The following is a 19,194-nucleotide window of genomic DNA, read 5'->3' as shown; positions in this document are numbered from 1 at the left end:
ACTTTTTAACTGTTCTTTGATGCAACAGGTACAGAATGTCTGTATGTGTCAAATAAAGCAAGGCACTGGGGCCACATGTGGGAAAGTAAAACAAAAAAAAAAATCTCTGCATGCATGGAGTTTACAGTAGGGAGCTTAATTTACCCAGCTCCTTGAAACTAGTGCTTCCTGGAATAAGAAGTGAACTTCTGCTTTCCACATGTTAAGAAAACAAACCTGGGGGATGTTCAGAGATTAAAAGAGAATAAAGATCTTTAAAAAATGATTTTAAAAAGCCCATTTGAGGATAGTACTTACAAGAAATGGAATCGAATATCCTGGAATTTTAAAGCTATAAAACTTAGAGATCTAGAATGACAAAGAGAATGGATAAAATCAACAAATACCTCTTGATGAAATGTCCATGTTTGAACTCCTGAAATGTAAAAGAGCACTTTTTTAAAGCTGCCAAAAGGAAGAAACGCTTTTTTTCTAAAAGGTTGGAACTTTTTATTTCAATATAAATCATATGCTATAAAGAAAAACAGGGTCAAACATTTTATTTTATTGGTTCTATTTTTTAAATTCATGTTTAATGAATAAAGGGAAAGTCAAGGATTATCTTTCAAATTTAGCACTCCATATCACAAAGAGTACTAGTTGTGTCCTCCAATAAACCAGTTCGTGGTGTCCTGATCAAAGTCAGACACTGGATTCAGGAACTGTAGTGTTGACTATGTGTAATAAAGAATTAACCTTACCCAAAGAAAGGTCTGGCCATTGCCCTTAATTGCTGGGAGATAATCTCCAAGCCCTTGGAAAGTCCAGCCTTGATAAAAGTGTCTGTTTACCTAGACACCTTAAATCTGCCAGATAGTAACCATGTAATTGAGCCACACAACAGTGCGGTGGTAGTGATGGGGGGGGGGGGTAGTGATGGGGGGGCAGTTTGGGTCATGTGGTATCAGTTGACCTCTGGAGGCAATGGAGACTGAGGTCAACTATGCAGATTCTCAACTAGGTTTTGGTGATAAAGCCCCAGTAAAGACCTCTGGATGCCAAGGCTCAGGTCATCATCCCTGGGTGGCAGTACTTCATCATGTACATTGTCATGTACGACTACCGGGAAAAGTTAATGATGCCCATAACTTCATGGAGACAGGACAACTGGAAGCCCCACATTTAGAACCTTCTTGGACTCTGCCTATGCTTCTCTTCTTTGGCTGATTTTAATCTGTATCTTTGCCTTTAGTAAATCATAACCATGAATGTAACAGCTTTCAATGAGTTCTAGGAGTCCTTCTAGCAAATTGTTGAGCCTGAATATTGGGAACCCTTGAACTTATAATTGGTATTAGAAGTTAGGGTAGCATTATAGTTTGTGTTCCCTTACTTTGTACCTTATATGATTATTCATAGGTTCTTATGTCTTTGGAGGAAAAGTGAGAATAATATTGACTGGTCTTTGGTTAAATATTGATTATCTAAAGCATATCATTGTGTACTGGATGACAAAAAGATATGAAAAATAGTAAATAAGATGTCTAATCTTTAAATAATATTTTAAAGGGTAAAATTTTTTAAACTTAAGGTTCAGGAAAATTTTCTTGACCAGTTGCCAAGATTCCTTTTGCTAAACAAACAGAATTATTAAGTATTAAGTTTTTTCTTTTACTTTAGCTATTAGGAAGCTCAGAGCAAACCTTTAGTTTCAAAGTTTATCTTTTTGCAGCATAATTTGGTTTTGAGTTTGTTGATTTTATTTGATTTTGCTTAAACATCTACTTTCTCTTTCTTGCTTTTTATCTGAAATTTTGCATTTCATTTTGTCATGTGTCTGGTACCTAATAAGCACTCAGAAAATAATCTGCTCATTATAAATTTTTGCATTTTTTGCTGAAAGGTGGCTTAAGTGTTCTTCATAATTAATTGAGTAAAAGTATAAACAAAGAGGAGATAAAGTACTTGAAAATGTATAAAGTGTATAAAAATACTTTTACACATGAGATAACATAAGTTAGCTTAAGTAACACTAATTACAGTTGAACATTAACATAAAAGAAGATTTTTTTGGAGGCAAAGGAAGGGATTCTGGAATGGTGGGTAAAAGAAACCATATTTAAGGGCCTCCCGCTGATAGCAAACAACATAAGAATAAGAGAGAAGGAGGCTTGGGTCACATCAAGACAGTGGTCAACTATGAACAGAGCACTGAAACCGTGAGGACAAACCCACTCATCACTGTGGCCAGATAAGACCAAGAGAGTGGAGAAGCCCCAGCCATAGTTCCATAAGGTGTGTAAAGTTAGTCTGGTTCCAGGCGACCTGACTGTGCAGGGCTCCAAGTCCATTTTAGGACGGATTTATCTCAGAAATTCTAGTCTAGACCGTACTGTTGGGAACCTGGGGCTGCCGGTGGAATCTCCTTACAGATACTCTAAATTTAGGGCAATTTGAGATTAGACTCACCCGCTCGTGAACCCTCAAAGTCCTCAGAATATTGGGCCCTTATTAAGGCGACATACACATGGGCCTCGGTCCACGCTGAGGACAGCATGAAGAGCAGAGGAATACAATTCCGGAGATGCAGACTGATCAGCTTGCTTCTCATTCCCCTAGAGCAGTGGTGGGCAAGGGAGTCTGTGGGCCAAATTTGCCCCACCATCTGTTTTTATGAATAAAGTTTCATTTTAACAGAGCCCACTCATTAATTTAAATATTATCTGTGGCTGCCTTTGCTCTAACAGTGTACTTGAGTGGTTACAACAGAGACCATATGGGCCACAAGGCCTAAAATATTTATATAGCTGGACTTTCATTGAAGAGTTTGCTAACTCCTGGTCTAGAGCCATCTCTGGACCAGGTCAACTAGTTATATTTTGCTACACTGTTAATGGCTGATGATAGATTAATGTATTTATAATCCTATATAATTTATCCATAATTCAGAAAGTGGGTTCCTGGAATCAGAATCTTCACCTCTGAAACAGATTGTAATGATGGAAATTTTAGGCATCGTGGTACATGGTGGGGGATATACTTGAGGACACGCGTAAGGCCCAGTTGTCGGGGACAGCCCCACACTTACAAAGCCTATTGTCCTGAGACAATTATTAAAAGTGCCTCCTGTCACTCTCAAAAAGTATCTTTGAAAAGCAAAACTCTAGGCAGGCATGCCTCAAACAACTTCTATATTTAAAAAATATTTATTGTGGCGCCTGGGTGGCTCAGTGGGTTAAGCGTCCGGCTTTGGCTCAAGTCATGATCTCACGGTTCATGGATTTGAGCTGTGCATTGGGCTCTGTGCTGACAGCTAGCTCAGAGCCTGGAGCCTGCTTCGGATTCTGTGTCTCCATCTCTCTCTGACCTTCCTCTGCTCACGCTGTCTGTCTCGCAAAAATAAATTAAAAATATTTTAAAAAAAACAAAAAAGAAAAACTCTGTTATTAAAAAATATTTATTAAAGATATAATGCATTCAAGTAGAAAACTATTTGTGGCCAGACACCTGGATTTAAAAATAAAACAGCAAAAAAAAAAAAAAAAAAGATAAAAAACAGCCAAAATATTTCAAAGCAATTTAATGGGATATATAGTGCTACCATGGAGATTATAACCAATAAAAAACAGACAAAAGCATAAAAGGAGAGAATAAAAACCCATGCTTTATTCTTGACTTTGACCAATGATATAGTTCTCAGTGTCATTCATTTTTTAAAATTTATTCTCCACATCCAAGCTTTATTTTATAATAGATGTACTAAATGAACCTAGATTAAATAAATAAATACCCACATTCACATCCACTAAGTAAAAAGTGAGTCTTCCAAGAGACATATGAGAAGTGGTTTATAGGTCAATGAAACTGAACGAGTGGTTCCGAGCTCCACTGGCTGTTGATCAGCCCTGATTAGCACACCCTGGGGAAGGCAGTACCCATGCCACAGTGAAGTAAACAAAATATCCCCAAGCATCTCTGCCTGTTCTTTGGAAAATCTCCATGGACAGAAGTCTTTTTGATTTGGATATTTATCAAGCACTAGTTGGTCTGGTTTCTGTTTTTTGTTTTTTTTTTTTTAATTTAAAAACAACTTAAAAAACAAATACTGTGCTCAAATAGATATTCCTGCCACCAAAAAGAAAATGAGAATGATCTAATAATCACCATTTTTTCATTAGTTCCCTTAGTCTGTATTTTTCCACAAGAAGATTATTTTGTAGGGCAAAGGATAGAACTAAATGATCATCCACTGCTATTCTTCTTAATAAATTTCTCACTTCTGCTGAGGAGCAATTTACTCTAATCATTTATTCACTCAATTAATAGCTATGAAATACTTAGGGTACAGGCACTCTTATGGGCTTGGAAATACCAAGGGGTATAAACCATGTCTTTCTTGTCTTTTAACGGACCAACAGCATAGTACACAAAGGTATAATTTCACCACAGTATATATTCAAATGTCGACAAGTGTCCAGAAGAGGTTGTAGAAGAAGACTTTGTGTGAACTATGTCTTGAAGGGTGGGCATGCAAGCCCTCGAATGAGTAGTGGGGGAGGTTTTCCAGGCTGAAGGAGTAAACAGGTCAGAGTTTAAACTGAAAACAGAGAGAACACTCAAACAGGTTTAACTGAACCTAGTTTAATAAAGGGGCTAGTTACACAAGTGTGGGCAGGGTTAAAAGAAACCAATAAGAAGATGTGGTGTATATATATACAATGGAGTATTACATGGCAATGAGAAAGAATGAAATCTGGCCATTTGTAGGAAAGTGGATGGACCTCGAGGGTGTCATGCTAAGCGAAATAAGTCAGGCAGAGAAGGACAGAGACCATATGTTTGCACTCATAGGTCTAACAGGAGAAACCTAACAGAGGACCATAGGGAGAGGAAGGGGGAAAGAGAGCTGGGGAGAGTGAGGGACATAAATCATGAAAGACTATTGAATACTGAAAATGAACCATGGACTGAAGGGGGAGCGAGGGGGGAAGGGGGTGATGGTCACGGTGGGGGGCACTTGTGGGGGAGAAGCACTGGGTGTATTATGGAAACCAATTTGACAATAAACTATTAAAAAAAAAAAAGAAACCAATAAGAAGTGGTGATGCTCCCAGGTACTAGCAACTTTGGAAAGCAGTTAACATCTCGAGGTCTAAAGGAGCAGTAAACACCCATAGGTCACAGAGATTAAGGGAGAGAGGGAAGGATGGCAGGAGGGAGGGAACAATGTTATTGCTGTCCTGAAGACACTAGAGCTATGGAGAGGGTTCTTGGAAGAATCTGGCCACCCCTACAACTGGCAGAGAAAGAACAAGAGGAATAACTATTTCTCTCTCATCCAATCTTTAAACTTTCTGCTGATCCCTCTTGTTTGTCACACAAAAGTGGAAGCCAGTGGATAAGAAAGACCAAGTGCTTTCGAAGGCTCTGAGCTAAAGAGAGAAAAATTAATAATAGATGGGGGAGAGAGGGTTTGCAGAGAATATTACAGAGTTGACAATGTTGAACTTCATCTGAGCCCTGCTCCCAAAAACACAGGAATAATAAAGAAATACCCCTACCACTTTGTCTCCCAAAATTGGCTAACCTCAAAGGACCACCCTGCCCTAGCATATTCCAAAATAACACCTGTCTTCATCCTTCCTTCCTTTTCTTTAAGATGTTCCTCAGAAATGAATGTTTTCCCTATTGCAATACCTGGATAAAATTATCTCCCTAATTGTCTGGTGCATTTTCTCTTCCACAAGAACAATATGTGCAAAGATACAGAGACAAATGCATGCATTGGCTGACCATGGAGGGGGGTGGTGAGGAAGAAGGAAGAAAGGGATAGGGTGAGGCTGAGGACCAGAAAGAATTGCCAAAAGGCAAGCTGGGAGCAGAGGAGATGAACTTTGTTACGTTAGACATTTTCAACTTTATTGGGTAGGGGGTACCTGGGTGGTTCAGTTGGTCAAGTGTCTGACTCTTGATTTCGGCTCAGGTCATGAACTGATGGTTTGTGAGATCGAGTCCCGTGTTGCCTTCTGGGTAGGCAGAGTGGAGCCTGCCTGCAAGTCTCTCTACCTCTGCCCCTCCCCACTCATGTGCACACTGGCGCACTCTCTTTCTCTCTAAATAAGTAAGTAAGTAAATAAATAAATAAATAAATAAATAAAAACTAAAAGAAAAAACAAAGCTTTTTAACTTTATTGTGTCGGCAAAGTTACCAAATGTTCTGAAGCATGGTAGAGGCAGATGCATGTTTTAGAAAGAGAACTAGAAGAAGTATTAAGAATTGATGGAAAGGAAGACTGCCCTATTTGTAAGTGAAGAAACAAGGCATGAGGAAAATGTGAAGGTAAGAGATTAGTAAAGACAGAGTAAAGCCAGTGGTTGAAGAGGTGGGAGGAAGGGGCTAGAAATAAGGTTTCAACATAAAAGCAACAGAGCTTACAAATGATTGAATATAAATGGTAAGAAGAGGGTACGGTGTGGTTTTTAGCTTGAGTTACTTACTACATAATGATGATTCTATTAACAGATATAGGAAATGTCAGAAGTGGTAAAGATTTGGGACAGAATGTGGTAGAGATGGTCGGTGGGGATTGAAGTCCAGAAGTTGGACACACACACACACACACACACACACACGCATTTAACACTTATAAATGATTAATGACCTGAGTTAATATATTGATATAAAATCATTAATAAAATGAGTTAATATAACAAATATATAATGATACATTAATGATGAGTGATCTAAATATATATATATATATATATATATAAAACAATGATTATTTGGATAATCACCAGAGTTTTTTAGATACTTGCCATTTTGCCCTCTTGAAAAAGCACTTAGAACAAAAATCAAGAAGAATTTACATTGGCTTCCTTATAGGGAGAAGGAAAGTTAAAGAAAGTGGAAAGAAAGCTTGAAGCAATTTTTGCCTTCTACTTCAGATGGAGGGGATTGAATTATAGGCTGTTTCAGAGCAATCAGATAATGTTGATCTCCATCTCTTTCTCTCAAGTGTTGGATTCAGGAAGATCACTTAGTTCAATGGCTTAATTGTATGTGTATTTACATAAGAACAAAGAAGTTAAGGAATATGTTAAAAAGTAAATATAGTTTACGCTTCATGGTTTAGGAAATGAACTCCAGAAATGAGCATCATAGTTATAAGCTCAGTTATAAAGTACTTGATGGAGTTCTGCAGGATGCAATAGTTGCCAGCCACAGAATGATCCATGAAAGGAGAACACTTGTAAATACTAAGTGCTGAGACAGTGCCTTAGGACTTTACAATTAAAATGTCTGCTTCTTGCTTTCCTTGACTAAGCACAGAAAGAAATAGAGACAATAGTAAATATATGAGCTAGAACGAAACTAGCAGAAGGGATAGGAATTGCTTAGACAGGTTCATGGAATGGAATAACATTATGCACAGAATATTCAGTTCAAAGGACTAAATATTTCCTAATGCCAACAGCAGCTAGCTATGGAACAGTCTTTCTACTTTTTCAGTCTAGTGGAAAATACCATTGACAAAGTTACTGGAAATCGATTAACTAAAACACTTATGGGAAGAAAAAGAGGGTAAAATATTAATTTTGGCAGGAGAGAGGCTGGAAGGGCATTCCTTGTTTCTATTTTTGGTATCCACTGAGTGAACTGGCCAGTTAACATTGATCTACCCAGTTCAAAGACCACGAAGGCAGGGGCTCCTGGGTAACTCCGTCGGTTAAGGATCTGAGTTCACAAGGTTGAGCCTACATCCAGCTCTCTGCTGTCAACACAGAGCCCACTTAGATCCCCTGTCCCTCTCTCCCTCTCTCTCTGTTCCTCCCTTGCTGATTCTCTCTCTCCCTCAAAAGTAAATAAATATTAAAAAAAAAAAAAAGACCTTGAAGGCAGACTCTAAATACTGAGTTAAGAGCTTGATGAATCAAAGCATCTGTGACTAGATTTCAATTTCCTTTCTTCCTCTTTCCTGCAAATGAAGCAAGGCCAGGAAACAGCATACATCTGCAATAACCAGCTTTTTAAATATTCAAATCACAAGTCAACACTTAGAAGTTTTTGTTTCCAGGAATGATTCTAATAAATAGAGAAAAGCAAATTTTATTTTTAGAGAAAGGAAATTTTCATCAGATTTTTTTCCCTGAAATAATACCTTTTCCCCCAATTGTAAAAAGTAGTATATGGACTGCCAGTAGAGATGTCTTTAAGTTACATATTTTGACACATCTGTTTTCCTCCAAAAACAGAGCAAAGATTGATAAAGTACAGAAAGAGAAAACCAGAAAGACATCTAGAGGTTAAAAAGCAGAAAAAAGAGAAGGGCAGGATGGCAGAGTATAAGGAAAAGAAAAGATCTCTAAAGGGCCAAGCCTGAAGACAGGCCTTCTGTACCTCAAGTCCAGAAACAGGCAGGCAGCAATGATTGGAATTTCAGCTTCTACTGGGGTTGGGGGACTAAAAATGATCCCTTGAAACTGGTGACCTAGCTTCCCCCCCAGCAGCAGAGCACGCTGCTTCTGGCTGAGTGTAATATTACCACACAGCAGGACACCCAACATCTTGACTAGGGTCCAAGGAACCGCACAGACCATCAGACGGGGAAAGAAGCGTACAAGAGAGAATCAAAGAAAACAATGGCACAGACAATCAAACAAGCCAACAAAACACCCTCCAATCGAAATGAGCTCCAATCCCAAATTCAAAAACCATGAACAATTACTATTAACACAGACACCTAAATCAACAACCTGCAGAATCAGACAAGGAGATGCTGATAAATCCCTGAAATTTGAACACACCTGTATCAGAAAATAAGAGGTGATGAGTAGAAAAATATTAAGATTATGAATGATTTGAACATCTTGTTCTTGACCAATGGATCTCCAGGGAAAGTCAGCTGGAAAAACCTCTTTTGGAAAAGACTTTCTTCTCTGAGAAAAAGAAAGACATGAATAGAAGTATTCCTTTTCTCCTCCCCCAGGGCACAGTTGCATGACGACATACTGCCCGGAGTTGTGCGAGCCTCCTGGATCAGGAGGATGAAAGGCAGCTGAGCACTGAGACATGCACAGGAAGGTGGACAGAGCCAGCCTGCTGATTCCATCACTGGGCTCCTACAAGATCGGCAGCCACCTCCTGCAGACCTCACACAAGACACAGACGTTCTTATGGATCAAGCCATATTCTCCTTATATATTCTATTACTTGCAGAAAGAGCCCAAACTGATGTGTAAATTAAAGCAATTTCAATCAAAGTCTATACAGAATTTCTCATGGAACTTGATAAGCTGCTCAGAAAATTTATATGAAAGAGCAACAACAGGATAAGAATAAGCAGGCTGATTTTAAAGAGAACAGCACTGAGGACTTGTTCTGTCAGATATCAAAGTGTAGTACAAAATTATAGAAACCAAGACAGTATAATATTAGTGCAGAAATAGACAAATAGACTGGTGAGCTCAGAAAAAGACCCAGGTATACATGGAAAGTTGACACAATACAGAAGTGGCATTACAGAGTGTGTGTGGGGGTGGGGGAGGGTTCTCCCACAATGGGTTATATGTATAGGACCTTACACTATACACAAGAAAGAAATTCTAGATGGATACGAAGACCATAAATACCAGATAAGTTAAAGAAAATATTAGACAATGTTGTTATAACATGGAGGCAGATAAAGTTTTTTTAAACAAAACTCTTAAGACACCAATCAAAAAGGAAACTGATAAACTTGACACATTAAAGTTATAAAATTCCTGGGGGGCACCTGGGTGGTTCAGTCAGTGAAGCATCTGACTTAGCTCAGGTCATGATCTCGCCATTCCCAAGTTTGAGCCCCACGTCAGGCTCTGTGCTGACAGCTGGAAGCCTGAAGCCCGCTTCTGATTCTGTGTCTCCCTCTCTCTCTGCTTCTCCTCCTCCTTTCAAAAATAAGTAAATCTTTTTTAAAAATGTAAAGTTAAAATATTCCTCACAAGCAAAATATTTGTTGGGAGAGGGCAGCCTCACGAGCCCTGAGTGCACAAAGACTTTGCTTCTCTTTGCTGAAGTGTGCAGCGTCAGATTTTCGTGCCTGGCATCCAGTTTGGTCTGGCTTCTCTTTCTGTACTTGGCATGACTGTGTCCGGTGTCCTTCCCGTAACCGCTATCACACAACCAGGGGGAATCTGACGTTTCAAGAAGTCTTTGGCGGGAAGTGTGCTAAAGAAGAGCATGGCACTGAAGGGGCTTCTACCTGGTGGCCCCCGTGTATACAACCTCTCTCCTGCCCTCACCCCTCCCTCAGCACCCAGGCCGTCGCCTTGCCAAAAACTCTTTACAGCTTCTAACGTGGTACCAAGCAGATTAGTCTCCTCTTTTTGCACATGGCTGCCTTTTACCTCTATACCTTGGCCCTCTAGATTGGAGGAGCTCATCCTCACTTGCACTGGGAGAGGATGGGCAAAGAGAAGAAATCATGTAAAGTGGCCTGTAACTTTCTGCTATAATCCCACCATTACAGTCTTAGAATTTTCAGCTGTGGTAGCAAAAGGGTTTTTTAACTTTCAGCAAAGTATGCTGATACCATCTACTATAACATCTACTTTAGATAGTGGGCTTTTTTTAATGTTTATTTATTTTGAGAGAGAGAGAAAGAGAGAATGCAAGCAGGGAGGGACAGAGAAAGAGGGAGAGGGAGAGAACCCCGAGCAGGCTCTGTGCTGTCAGTGCAGAACCCAATGGGGATCAAACTTATGAACTGTGAGATTATGATCTGAGCCGAAATCAAGAGTCAAATGCTTACCCGACTGAGTCACACAGGCACCCCATCGACAGTGGTTTTTGATACCCATCCCCTAATCTTGTACTTCATACCACAAGGCGCCACTATTCTTACTCTTCCCTCCAGCTCCATCCCCACCTTCCATATCCACTTCTGTCATCTGTGCTTTTTCATCTGACGTGCTGAAGAGCAAGGCCACAGCACAAAACCCAGTCTCTGTTAAAAGATGAGCAAGAATGGCCACGCTAAGCCTGTTTACATTACTTGCATGTCTGTTTACAACTGAACTAGCATGTCTGTCCTTGTCCAGACTCCACCTGGCCCTCCAGCCACTTGCCCTCCCAGGAATCTGGGGGGTGGTTCATGGAATCCTGGCAGCCGAGGCCCCAACAGCTGCCTCTCCCTGCCTTTGCATAGTGACAGCCTAGAGCCTGCCTGTGCCAACACGCACCCCCGGCCCTCCCCATTCCTTTCCAGGAAATCACTCAACCCTCTGAGCCTTATTTCCTGCTCTATAAACTGAGGATGATAATAATGCCTATTTCATAAGGATGAAGGGGAAGTAAATGAACTCAAGTAATTCACAAAAGTAACTAGAAGCATTCCATATAGGCTATGGGTCGGATGTTCGTGTGTCCTCCCAAAGTTCCACTGAATTTTACACAATCCCAGGATTATGGCAAGATTATTGTTTGTTTAAACCACACTTGCTGAAATAGAAATAACCCCCAACTCCGCTAAAATATGGGCAAAAACACCCCTAAACATTTGAAACATATATAGATCTTTTCAAACTTCATGTTGAAGTTTTACAATACTTATTATTAAATCTCCCAGATTTACCCTCAGGTTCTTATTCTTTGAAGAAAACAAACCAAAGGCAAAGATAATAACCTCTTCTAAGTACAGTAAAATATCATCCTCTGAGGTATTAAAACAGCACTTAAATAGCTAGAAAACTCTGGGTCTTTGAAGACAGTTCACAGTAAAGATATTAAATTGTTGCTAAGGGTGTAGACATTTAACTTTCAAGAAGTTAGATTGATGATGATCATTATTTTCAATACTGTTGTGTGTTTACACAGCAGATCTTCCCCAAAGAGCCAAAGGACTTAACAGAAACCTGACAGCCAAGGTGCTGAGGCCTTGAACCTGCTGGCCGCTTGCCTTTGGAGCAAGTGCCAGGACCTCCTGCAGTGGTGAAGAGCAGGGAGCCTTCTCCACCTGCTCCGTGCTCTGTCCAAGTGCCCATGCTTCAAAGTGTCTGTAAGAGAACTTGGAGACTACACCTGAGACCTTCGCTGCAGAGCACAGCCCAGCTGAGGCTTGTCACCCCATCAGCTCAAGTACAATCTGCTTGAGCTCCAAAAGCAAAGGGGACTGCTTCTCCAGCATGTGTTTGCTTCCCCCTCTTGATAAGAGGGCTGTGGAGCATCATCTAGACTGCAGTCCACACCCATAGAAGCCAAGGGCCTTCCTCCCACTGGGTGAGTACGGCGGGAGCCTGGCACGTAAGCTAATGCCTATGCGGCTGGGAGAGATGGGGCAAACCATCCAACCCCTCAGTTCCCTCATCCGTAAATACTCAGGTCTGGGACAGACCTCTATGGGGCCCTACCAACCTAAGAGTCCAAGATGTTTCTAAGATGACAGCAACACAAGACTGAAAATACATGTAAAAGAAATGAAAAGCTTTAATTTTACAAAAAGCCACTTCATGGTTAGGAGAGTCATGAAGGGAGCAGTTTTACGAGCTGAATTACAAATAAACTACACTTTATTCCATTAATGCAGTCTGCAACTCTAGGTGACAGATAAAAGATGACTTACTGGTGATTCAATGTCCTCCAGGAGTAAAACAGAACAGCGTTCACATTTCAACAGAGTCTGGGCCCGATGCATTATTTTCTTGACAATTTTCTCCAGGTCAGTCTGTTCTTCAAAGAGGTCATTAACAACCTCTAGCAAAGCCTAGGAAAGATGAAATGGATATATCCAGGTGGGGATAGGACTGAATAAAAATGGGTTTCCTTTTTCCTCTCAAAATTCCATTTAGTCTTTTCTTTAATAAAATATAAATATGTTTGTGTGGCTAATTAAAAAAAATGTTTTAATGTTTATTTATTTTCGAGAGAATGACAGCACAAGCAGGGGAGGGGCAGAGAGAGAGAGGGAGACACAGAATCCAAAGGAGGGTCCAGGTTCTGAACTGTCAGCACAGAGCCCATCACAGGACTTGAACCCATGAACTGTGAGATCACGACCTGAGCTGAAGTCGGCCACTGACCTGAGTGAGCCACCCAGGTACCCTGTGTGGCTAATTTCTAAGGCATTTATGATTGTTCTGACATGTTTCATCATTTTGTTTCATAACACAGTTTTGAACTGAAAAACACAACTTGAAAACAGTGCCAGTCCATATAATCCCATTTGAATCCCACATGTAGCCATAGGACTATCTCTGAAGTAGCCAATGACTACGCAGTCCCGTTTAGTCTTTAGCTCTCTGGTTCCCTCCATGCTCTCCTGCCCCATCTCCTATAGTAGTTTTTCTGCAATTTGACTAGGTATAAACTCAACATTTTATAATGTTACATGCATATCTATTTCTCTCTAAAGTACATTTATTTCAGAAAATTACAAAGCAGCTCTTCCTCACCATCAGGAAGAAATGGATTTATGGTCAAACTTGAGACTTAATTTCCCTAATACGCATTTCTCATAGAATTCGGAAGGAATTATAGACGTGAATGCTAATTAAGCTTCAGAGTCTTTATATATATATACACACATATAACCCCTATTAATTCCTCTACACAAGAAGTATTGTTTCATCTCACCTGTTCAGGAAAACATTTAAATACTATTACATATCTCAGGATAGAAAATACCATCAAAATTTCTGTTAAAATAACAGAATGAAAAGCACACAAATTAAAGAAAAAAACTTAAAATTCTAACTTGAAAACTGCATACTCACTTAAAAATCAAATTGTAATAACCTGTTATTTTATCCAGCTAACTTGTAATTTATGCATTGAAATAATATTTATTTGGAATTTTTAGCTACATGGCTCTTTCTAGAGATTTCAGAAAAGTGGGCTATGTACAGGTAGTAGATATTATGCTTCTATCAGAGAGCAATAAGAAAATTATAGAGCCAGGGAATTGGCCAGAGGGTGCTTTGCTCGGGAGAACTTAATAAGATGTACACTCTGAGGTCTGACCTCTCACAAAAGGATTTTGTGCGTTTTCAAATGACCATCTATTCAGGTAGATGCTGTTGATGATCATCCCAGGGATATGACCAATTGTCAACTTTAGTAATGAATTTAATTTGTCCTGAAACCATTGGAAACATGTGAAATTTCTTCTCTGAGTCTGTTCAGGTAGAAAAGCATTTGAATGAGTTAAGAGATCCATGAAATGAGTCCAGTTCACTGAGCATCTAAAAGAGGATCAAATATCCTTCATAGCATTTTCTCTAAAAAGAGCTTGTGAATGTGGCCAAAGGCCCTGGGTAGCTCTATGATCCCAATGCGGAGAAACACCAGAAGGTGAAAAAAGTTTTGAGTGCATCCTGACTGTTTGGCATTTGGACAGCAAATTGTTGTAAGAAGTCAATGTGTAATAATTTCATATTTAAATGTAATATTAAAAATGAGGCAATTGTCTGAATAATTACCAACACAACTTCCTATTATTAAGGGGGAAAACATTATTTCCTTAATCATCTAGACTATTTCTTCAGATGGATCATATTAACTGAACAATTATTTAACTTTTCAATTTGTTGTGACTGCGCGGATAGTGCCTCTGGGACCCATATACAAGAACATTTATCTCAGAGGAAAAACTAATTGTGTCTTGAGTCTTGCACTGACAAATCACATCATAGTAATTTCACTGTTTCTAATTAAAAATTGCTGTTTTACTAACAAGTGATAAAAGTTTCACAAAATACAATACAGACTAGCTCCACAATGGGAGAAAGAGAGAAAGAAATCTAGGATGATCGGCAATTCAACCGACATTGGAGGCCCTTCATACAGCTGAATACTTCCCATTTCTTTATTCCCCCCTCTCCCTCCTTCTTCTAGTGCCTTCTTTTGCTCCGGGGCTCATTCTTGGACCTCTTCCTTTCTCTTATTCACATATTCTCCCCCATTACCCAAACTGGTACCCTGCTTTTAAATGCCATCTATATATACTGACAGTTCCCAAATATGAATCTTGAGTCCTGACATCTCATCCAAACTTTAGACTCTTGTACCCAACTGTTTATTCGTCATCTGTACAAGACCGAAGTCATCTTCACTCATTTCCCACATCAGTAAGCTTTGTACATTTCACTGCTAATTTTGGGAGAAATCTCTCACTTTTTACTGCCCTAATTCCAGCTGCATTATTTCTTTTTTTTCCTAGCTCTATTAAGATATAATTGAAATATACCCTTGTGTAAGTTAAAGGTATACAATATGATGATTTGGTACATGTATATATTGTGAAATGATTACTACAATAAAGTTAGTTAACTCATCCATCACCTCAGGTAATTAATATTTGCAAGTATCCTCTCCCATCCCATTGGCTGCTTCTTCATTTTGTTGATGGTTTCTTTGGCTGTGCAGAAGCTTTTTAGTTTGGTGTGGTTCTTCTAGTTTATTCTTTTTGTTTTGTTTTGTTTTTTGCTTGTGCTTTTGTATTAGAGTCAAAAAAATTGCTGGAGCTTTTCCCCTATGTTTCTTCTACAAGTTTTAGTTTTATGTCTTTCATTTATATCTTTAATTCAAGTTAATTTTTGTGAGTGGTGTAAGGCAAGGGTCCTATTTCATTCTTTTCATGTGAATATCCAGTTTTCTCATCAGCATTTATTAGAAAAACTATCTCTTCCTTATTAAGTATTCTTGGCTCCTTTGTCATGTATATGTTGACTTAAAGCATGGGTTTAATTTTGGACTCTCAATTCTATTCTATTGGTCTTGTGGCTGTTTTCAGTGCCAGTACCATATTGTTTTGATTATAACAGCTTTGTATTGTAGTTTGAAATCAGGAAGTGTGATGTTTAAATTTTATGTAAATTGGTTTTGCCACATGCTTAAGCTTTGTTCTTCTTTCTCAGGATTTCTTTGGCTATTTGAGCTCTTCCTCTCTACTCTCCAGACACGTGGATCAAGTTTTTAACCTACCACAGTGCCTTTCCACTTGATACTTCCATCGTCTGGAAAGCTCTTCCCCAATCTATGTGGGGTTTTGCTCCTTCATTTCATTCAAGTCTCTGTTCAAATAACAGCTTATAGAGAACTTCTTGATCATGATCTGAAATAAACATCCTCCCAAACTATCCTTCAGTGATCAATCCATATCCCTTTATCTCATTTTACTTGTTATAGCACTTACCACTCCCTGATACTATATTTTTTGTATTTGTTTGCTTGCCTATTATCTGTTGTTCCCACTAGAATAGTAAGTTCTTTGAGCACAGGGACTTTGGACACACAGGGTCTGAAGAACATCACACAATAAATGTGCTAAAAGCTAAATAAAAAAATGTGCCAAACATGAGGATGTAAAGATTAATAATACATGAAGCATCCCTTAAAGCCCTCAAAATGTAGGTGGAGAGGAAGGCCATCAATAATTATTATACAGTGTGGTAAGTGTCCACGTAGAATAATAGCAATATATACAAGGAGTGACGATAAGCAAAGAAGGGAGAATCAACCAGAAGCCTGAGCTGGGTCCTGAAGGATCTGTAAGGCAGGTGGGAGGAAACGGTGGACATGATGCACCGAAGGCAGAAGGAGGAATGTGGCTAAAGGTATAACAAATAAAATAACAGACTGCATTCTGGCAACTGGACACTATTGCTGGAGTGCCAAATGAAAGGAAGAAAATGGTAAGCCACAGGGCTGATGACAAAAACAGGATCCACGTCAGAGAAATGGTGTGGTATGCTATATTAAAGAAGATAGCGGTAGTAATCTGTTGTGCTCATGTTTACTGTGAAATATCCGTAAGTCATAATGCTTAGCCAATGAAACTTTTAGCCAATCTGATTACTAATTAGCTTAGAATTTCCAACATTTTGAAACTTTGTTAAATAAATTTCTAAGTTGTGGCAGTAATCTCCATATGTTTAAAAGTATAACAATGGGACATCTGAGTGACTCAGTCATCAGGCGTTTGACTTCTGTTCAGGTCATGATCTTACAGCTCATGGGTTTGAGCCCTGTGCCAGGTTCTGTGCTGACAGCTGGGAGCCTGGAGCCTGCTTCGGATTCTGTGTCTCCTTTTCTTCCTGCCCCTCCCCAGCTTGCACTCTGGCTCACTCTCTCTTAAAAATAAACAAACATTTAAAAAGCTAAAAATAAATAAATAAATAAATAAATAAAAGTATAACAAGGCCCCAGTCAGTGGAATGGGTATCTCTTGATCTCTCACATCATAAGTTCAAGTCCCACATTGGGTGGAAAGATTACTTAAAATTTTTAAAAAGAATCGTTAAAAAAAGGTATAATAAACCTAATGTAATTTAATCTCTATTTGATAATTTAGAATTTTTTTGAGTATCAGCCCACCTGCCCCTCCTCTTTCTCTCCCTCTTCTTTCCTCCCTTTCTTTATTCCCTATTTAACTCAAGCTCCTGAAAGTATGAGAGATCAATCCCTCTTTGTGTGTGTTTCTTTATACTTCTATACAAGTGTTTGCATTATTGTCAAGCTATCTTGTGATGCTCCATCTAAAAACTTTGAATTCAGAAGCAAAATTTATGAGGTGGGGTGGAATCATTCGTAACGTACCTTGCTTCTTAAAGGACCTAAACTGTAAAATTATCACTTAAGTGTGTTATTGTCTCAAAGCCATAAGTAAGAGTATATCTGCTGCCTTACAGTATGGATGTGATATTCATTTTATTTTTTTAAGTTTGTTTATATATGTTCAGAGAGAATGTGAGTGGGGGAGGGCAGGGAGAGAGAGAGAGAGGGAGAGAGACAATCCCAAGCAGGCCCCTTGCTGTCAGCCCAGAGCCTGACGTGGGGTTCCATCTCAGGAACCGTTAGGTCATGACCTGAGCTGAGATCAAGAGTTGGGCACTTAACCGACTAGGCCACCCAGGCTCCCAGAAATTAATTTCATTTTTAAAAGAAGCTGGTACTATTTCCCCCAAACAACAACAGAGAATATGTACCCACTTCCATTTGGACTTAATGCCTAAAGGGTCTCTTCAACCGTAAATTTGAAGGATTAAAGAAATAAAAAGGATTCCTGGGCTATTCAAAGATCATCTGCTATTTTTAAAAGACATGATGACTCACAGACACTTGAAAGTCAGAGAGCTTTTAGGGTTGTCAACAACGTGTCTCTCTACTCACCCTGCTCCTTTCATACTCTTTCCTTGAGGCAGCAAACAGCTGAGCATTAGATATGGCAATTCCACAAAATGGAAGATACATCTGCATAACCTGGAGGCAAAGACAGTGTTAAGAACATGAAAAACATCACTGCACCGAATTCCACTTTCCCTGCACTGGCCTGACCATAACACTTCCTTTTCAATCACAGAAATTGAGTATGGAGTTGTTGATACTAGTATCTTAACTTCAGAAAGGAAATTTTGCCACCACTATAACATGGTCTCAATGAAGCTTTAACCCAGGACAGTCACATCTATGAGCATATAAAGTGGAGCAACAGACTATGATGACTATGACACAGGAACTGTATCTATATTATCTGTGTATTCCTACTCTGATCCATGAAACAGGAATAAATGAATAAATTCATATATCTAGAATTTAAGGCAAATGCCCACATTCACTTTGGGAAGCAGGCAGGCTGTGAGTCAATTTCTTTGTTATGTAAGTATCCCCGGGAGGCATCTCAGCTTGACCTGGGCACTGTCAGCTACAGATTGAAGTGTGCACTGGCCCAGTAGGAATTTAGGGACGGGAGGGCCCAGTAGCCTCAAGCAAAAGAGCTCAAATTGTGCCTTGTGTTGACAAAACTGGATTGAATGCAAATTTGCGGGATGTCCTACAGAAGCCTGTTTGAGGAAAGGCTGGGGACTCTTCAAGAGAACATGTCTCCTATGGGAAAAAACAGCTAGGTGTGGTGGGCTCGATCCCAACAAGGGCTTTCTCATCATTTCAGTATCACTGATTTTCAGTACTGCCTGGCACTCTCACTCAAATTCATTCCAGAATCTCTGATTCCAAAGGGAGAGAGAATGCCCGAAGTAATAACCGAGAGAACTATTGCCCTAAACTCTTCACAACATAGCACATTGGGACGAGTAATATTGCTTTGGGAGTCCTCTAAAGCAGATAGAAAAGGGCATGTTTCTCCCTCTGTCTCTTTGTCTGTCTGTCTGTCTGTCTGTCTGTCTCTCTCTCTCTCTCTCTCTCTCTCACACACACACACACACACACACACACACACA

General features: G+C 39.5%; 1 protein-coding gene across 1 annotated transcript in view; it reads right to left on the bottom strand.

Annotated features, from left to right (window-relative positions):
• The window catches only part of PDE11A (phosphodiesterase 11A), a 350,510-nt gene that overhangs the window by 199,856 nt on the left and 131,460 nt on the right, over positions 1–19,194 (bottom strand). The window contains exons 3-4 of the mRNA XM_029934333.1: positions 18,128–18,217; positions 12,582–12,722 (exon numbers count right to left, since the gene is read on the bottom strand). Coding sequence (XP_029790193.1) covers positions 12,582–12,722; positions 18,128–18,217 — 231 coding nt within the window. The remainder of the gene's footprint in view (positions 1–12,581; positions 12,723–18,127; positions 18,218–19,194) is intronic.

Source organism: Suricata suricatta, chromosome 3 (assembly GCF_006229205.1).
Source record: "Suricata suricatta isolate VVHF042 chromosome 3, meerkat_22Aug2017_6uvM2_HiC, whole genome shotgun sequence".
Lineage (NCBI taxonomy): Eukaryota > Metazoa > Chordata > Mammalia > Carnivora > Herpestidae > Suricata > Suricata suricatta.
The sequence above is the reverse complement of the archived record's forward strand: the minus strand, read 5'-3'. Positions and strand labels throughout refer to the sequence as shown.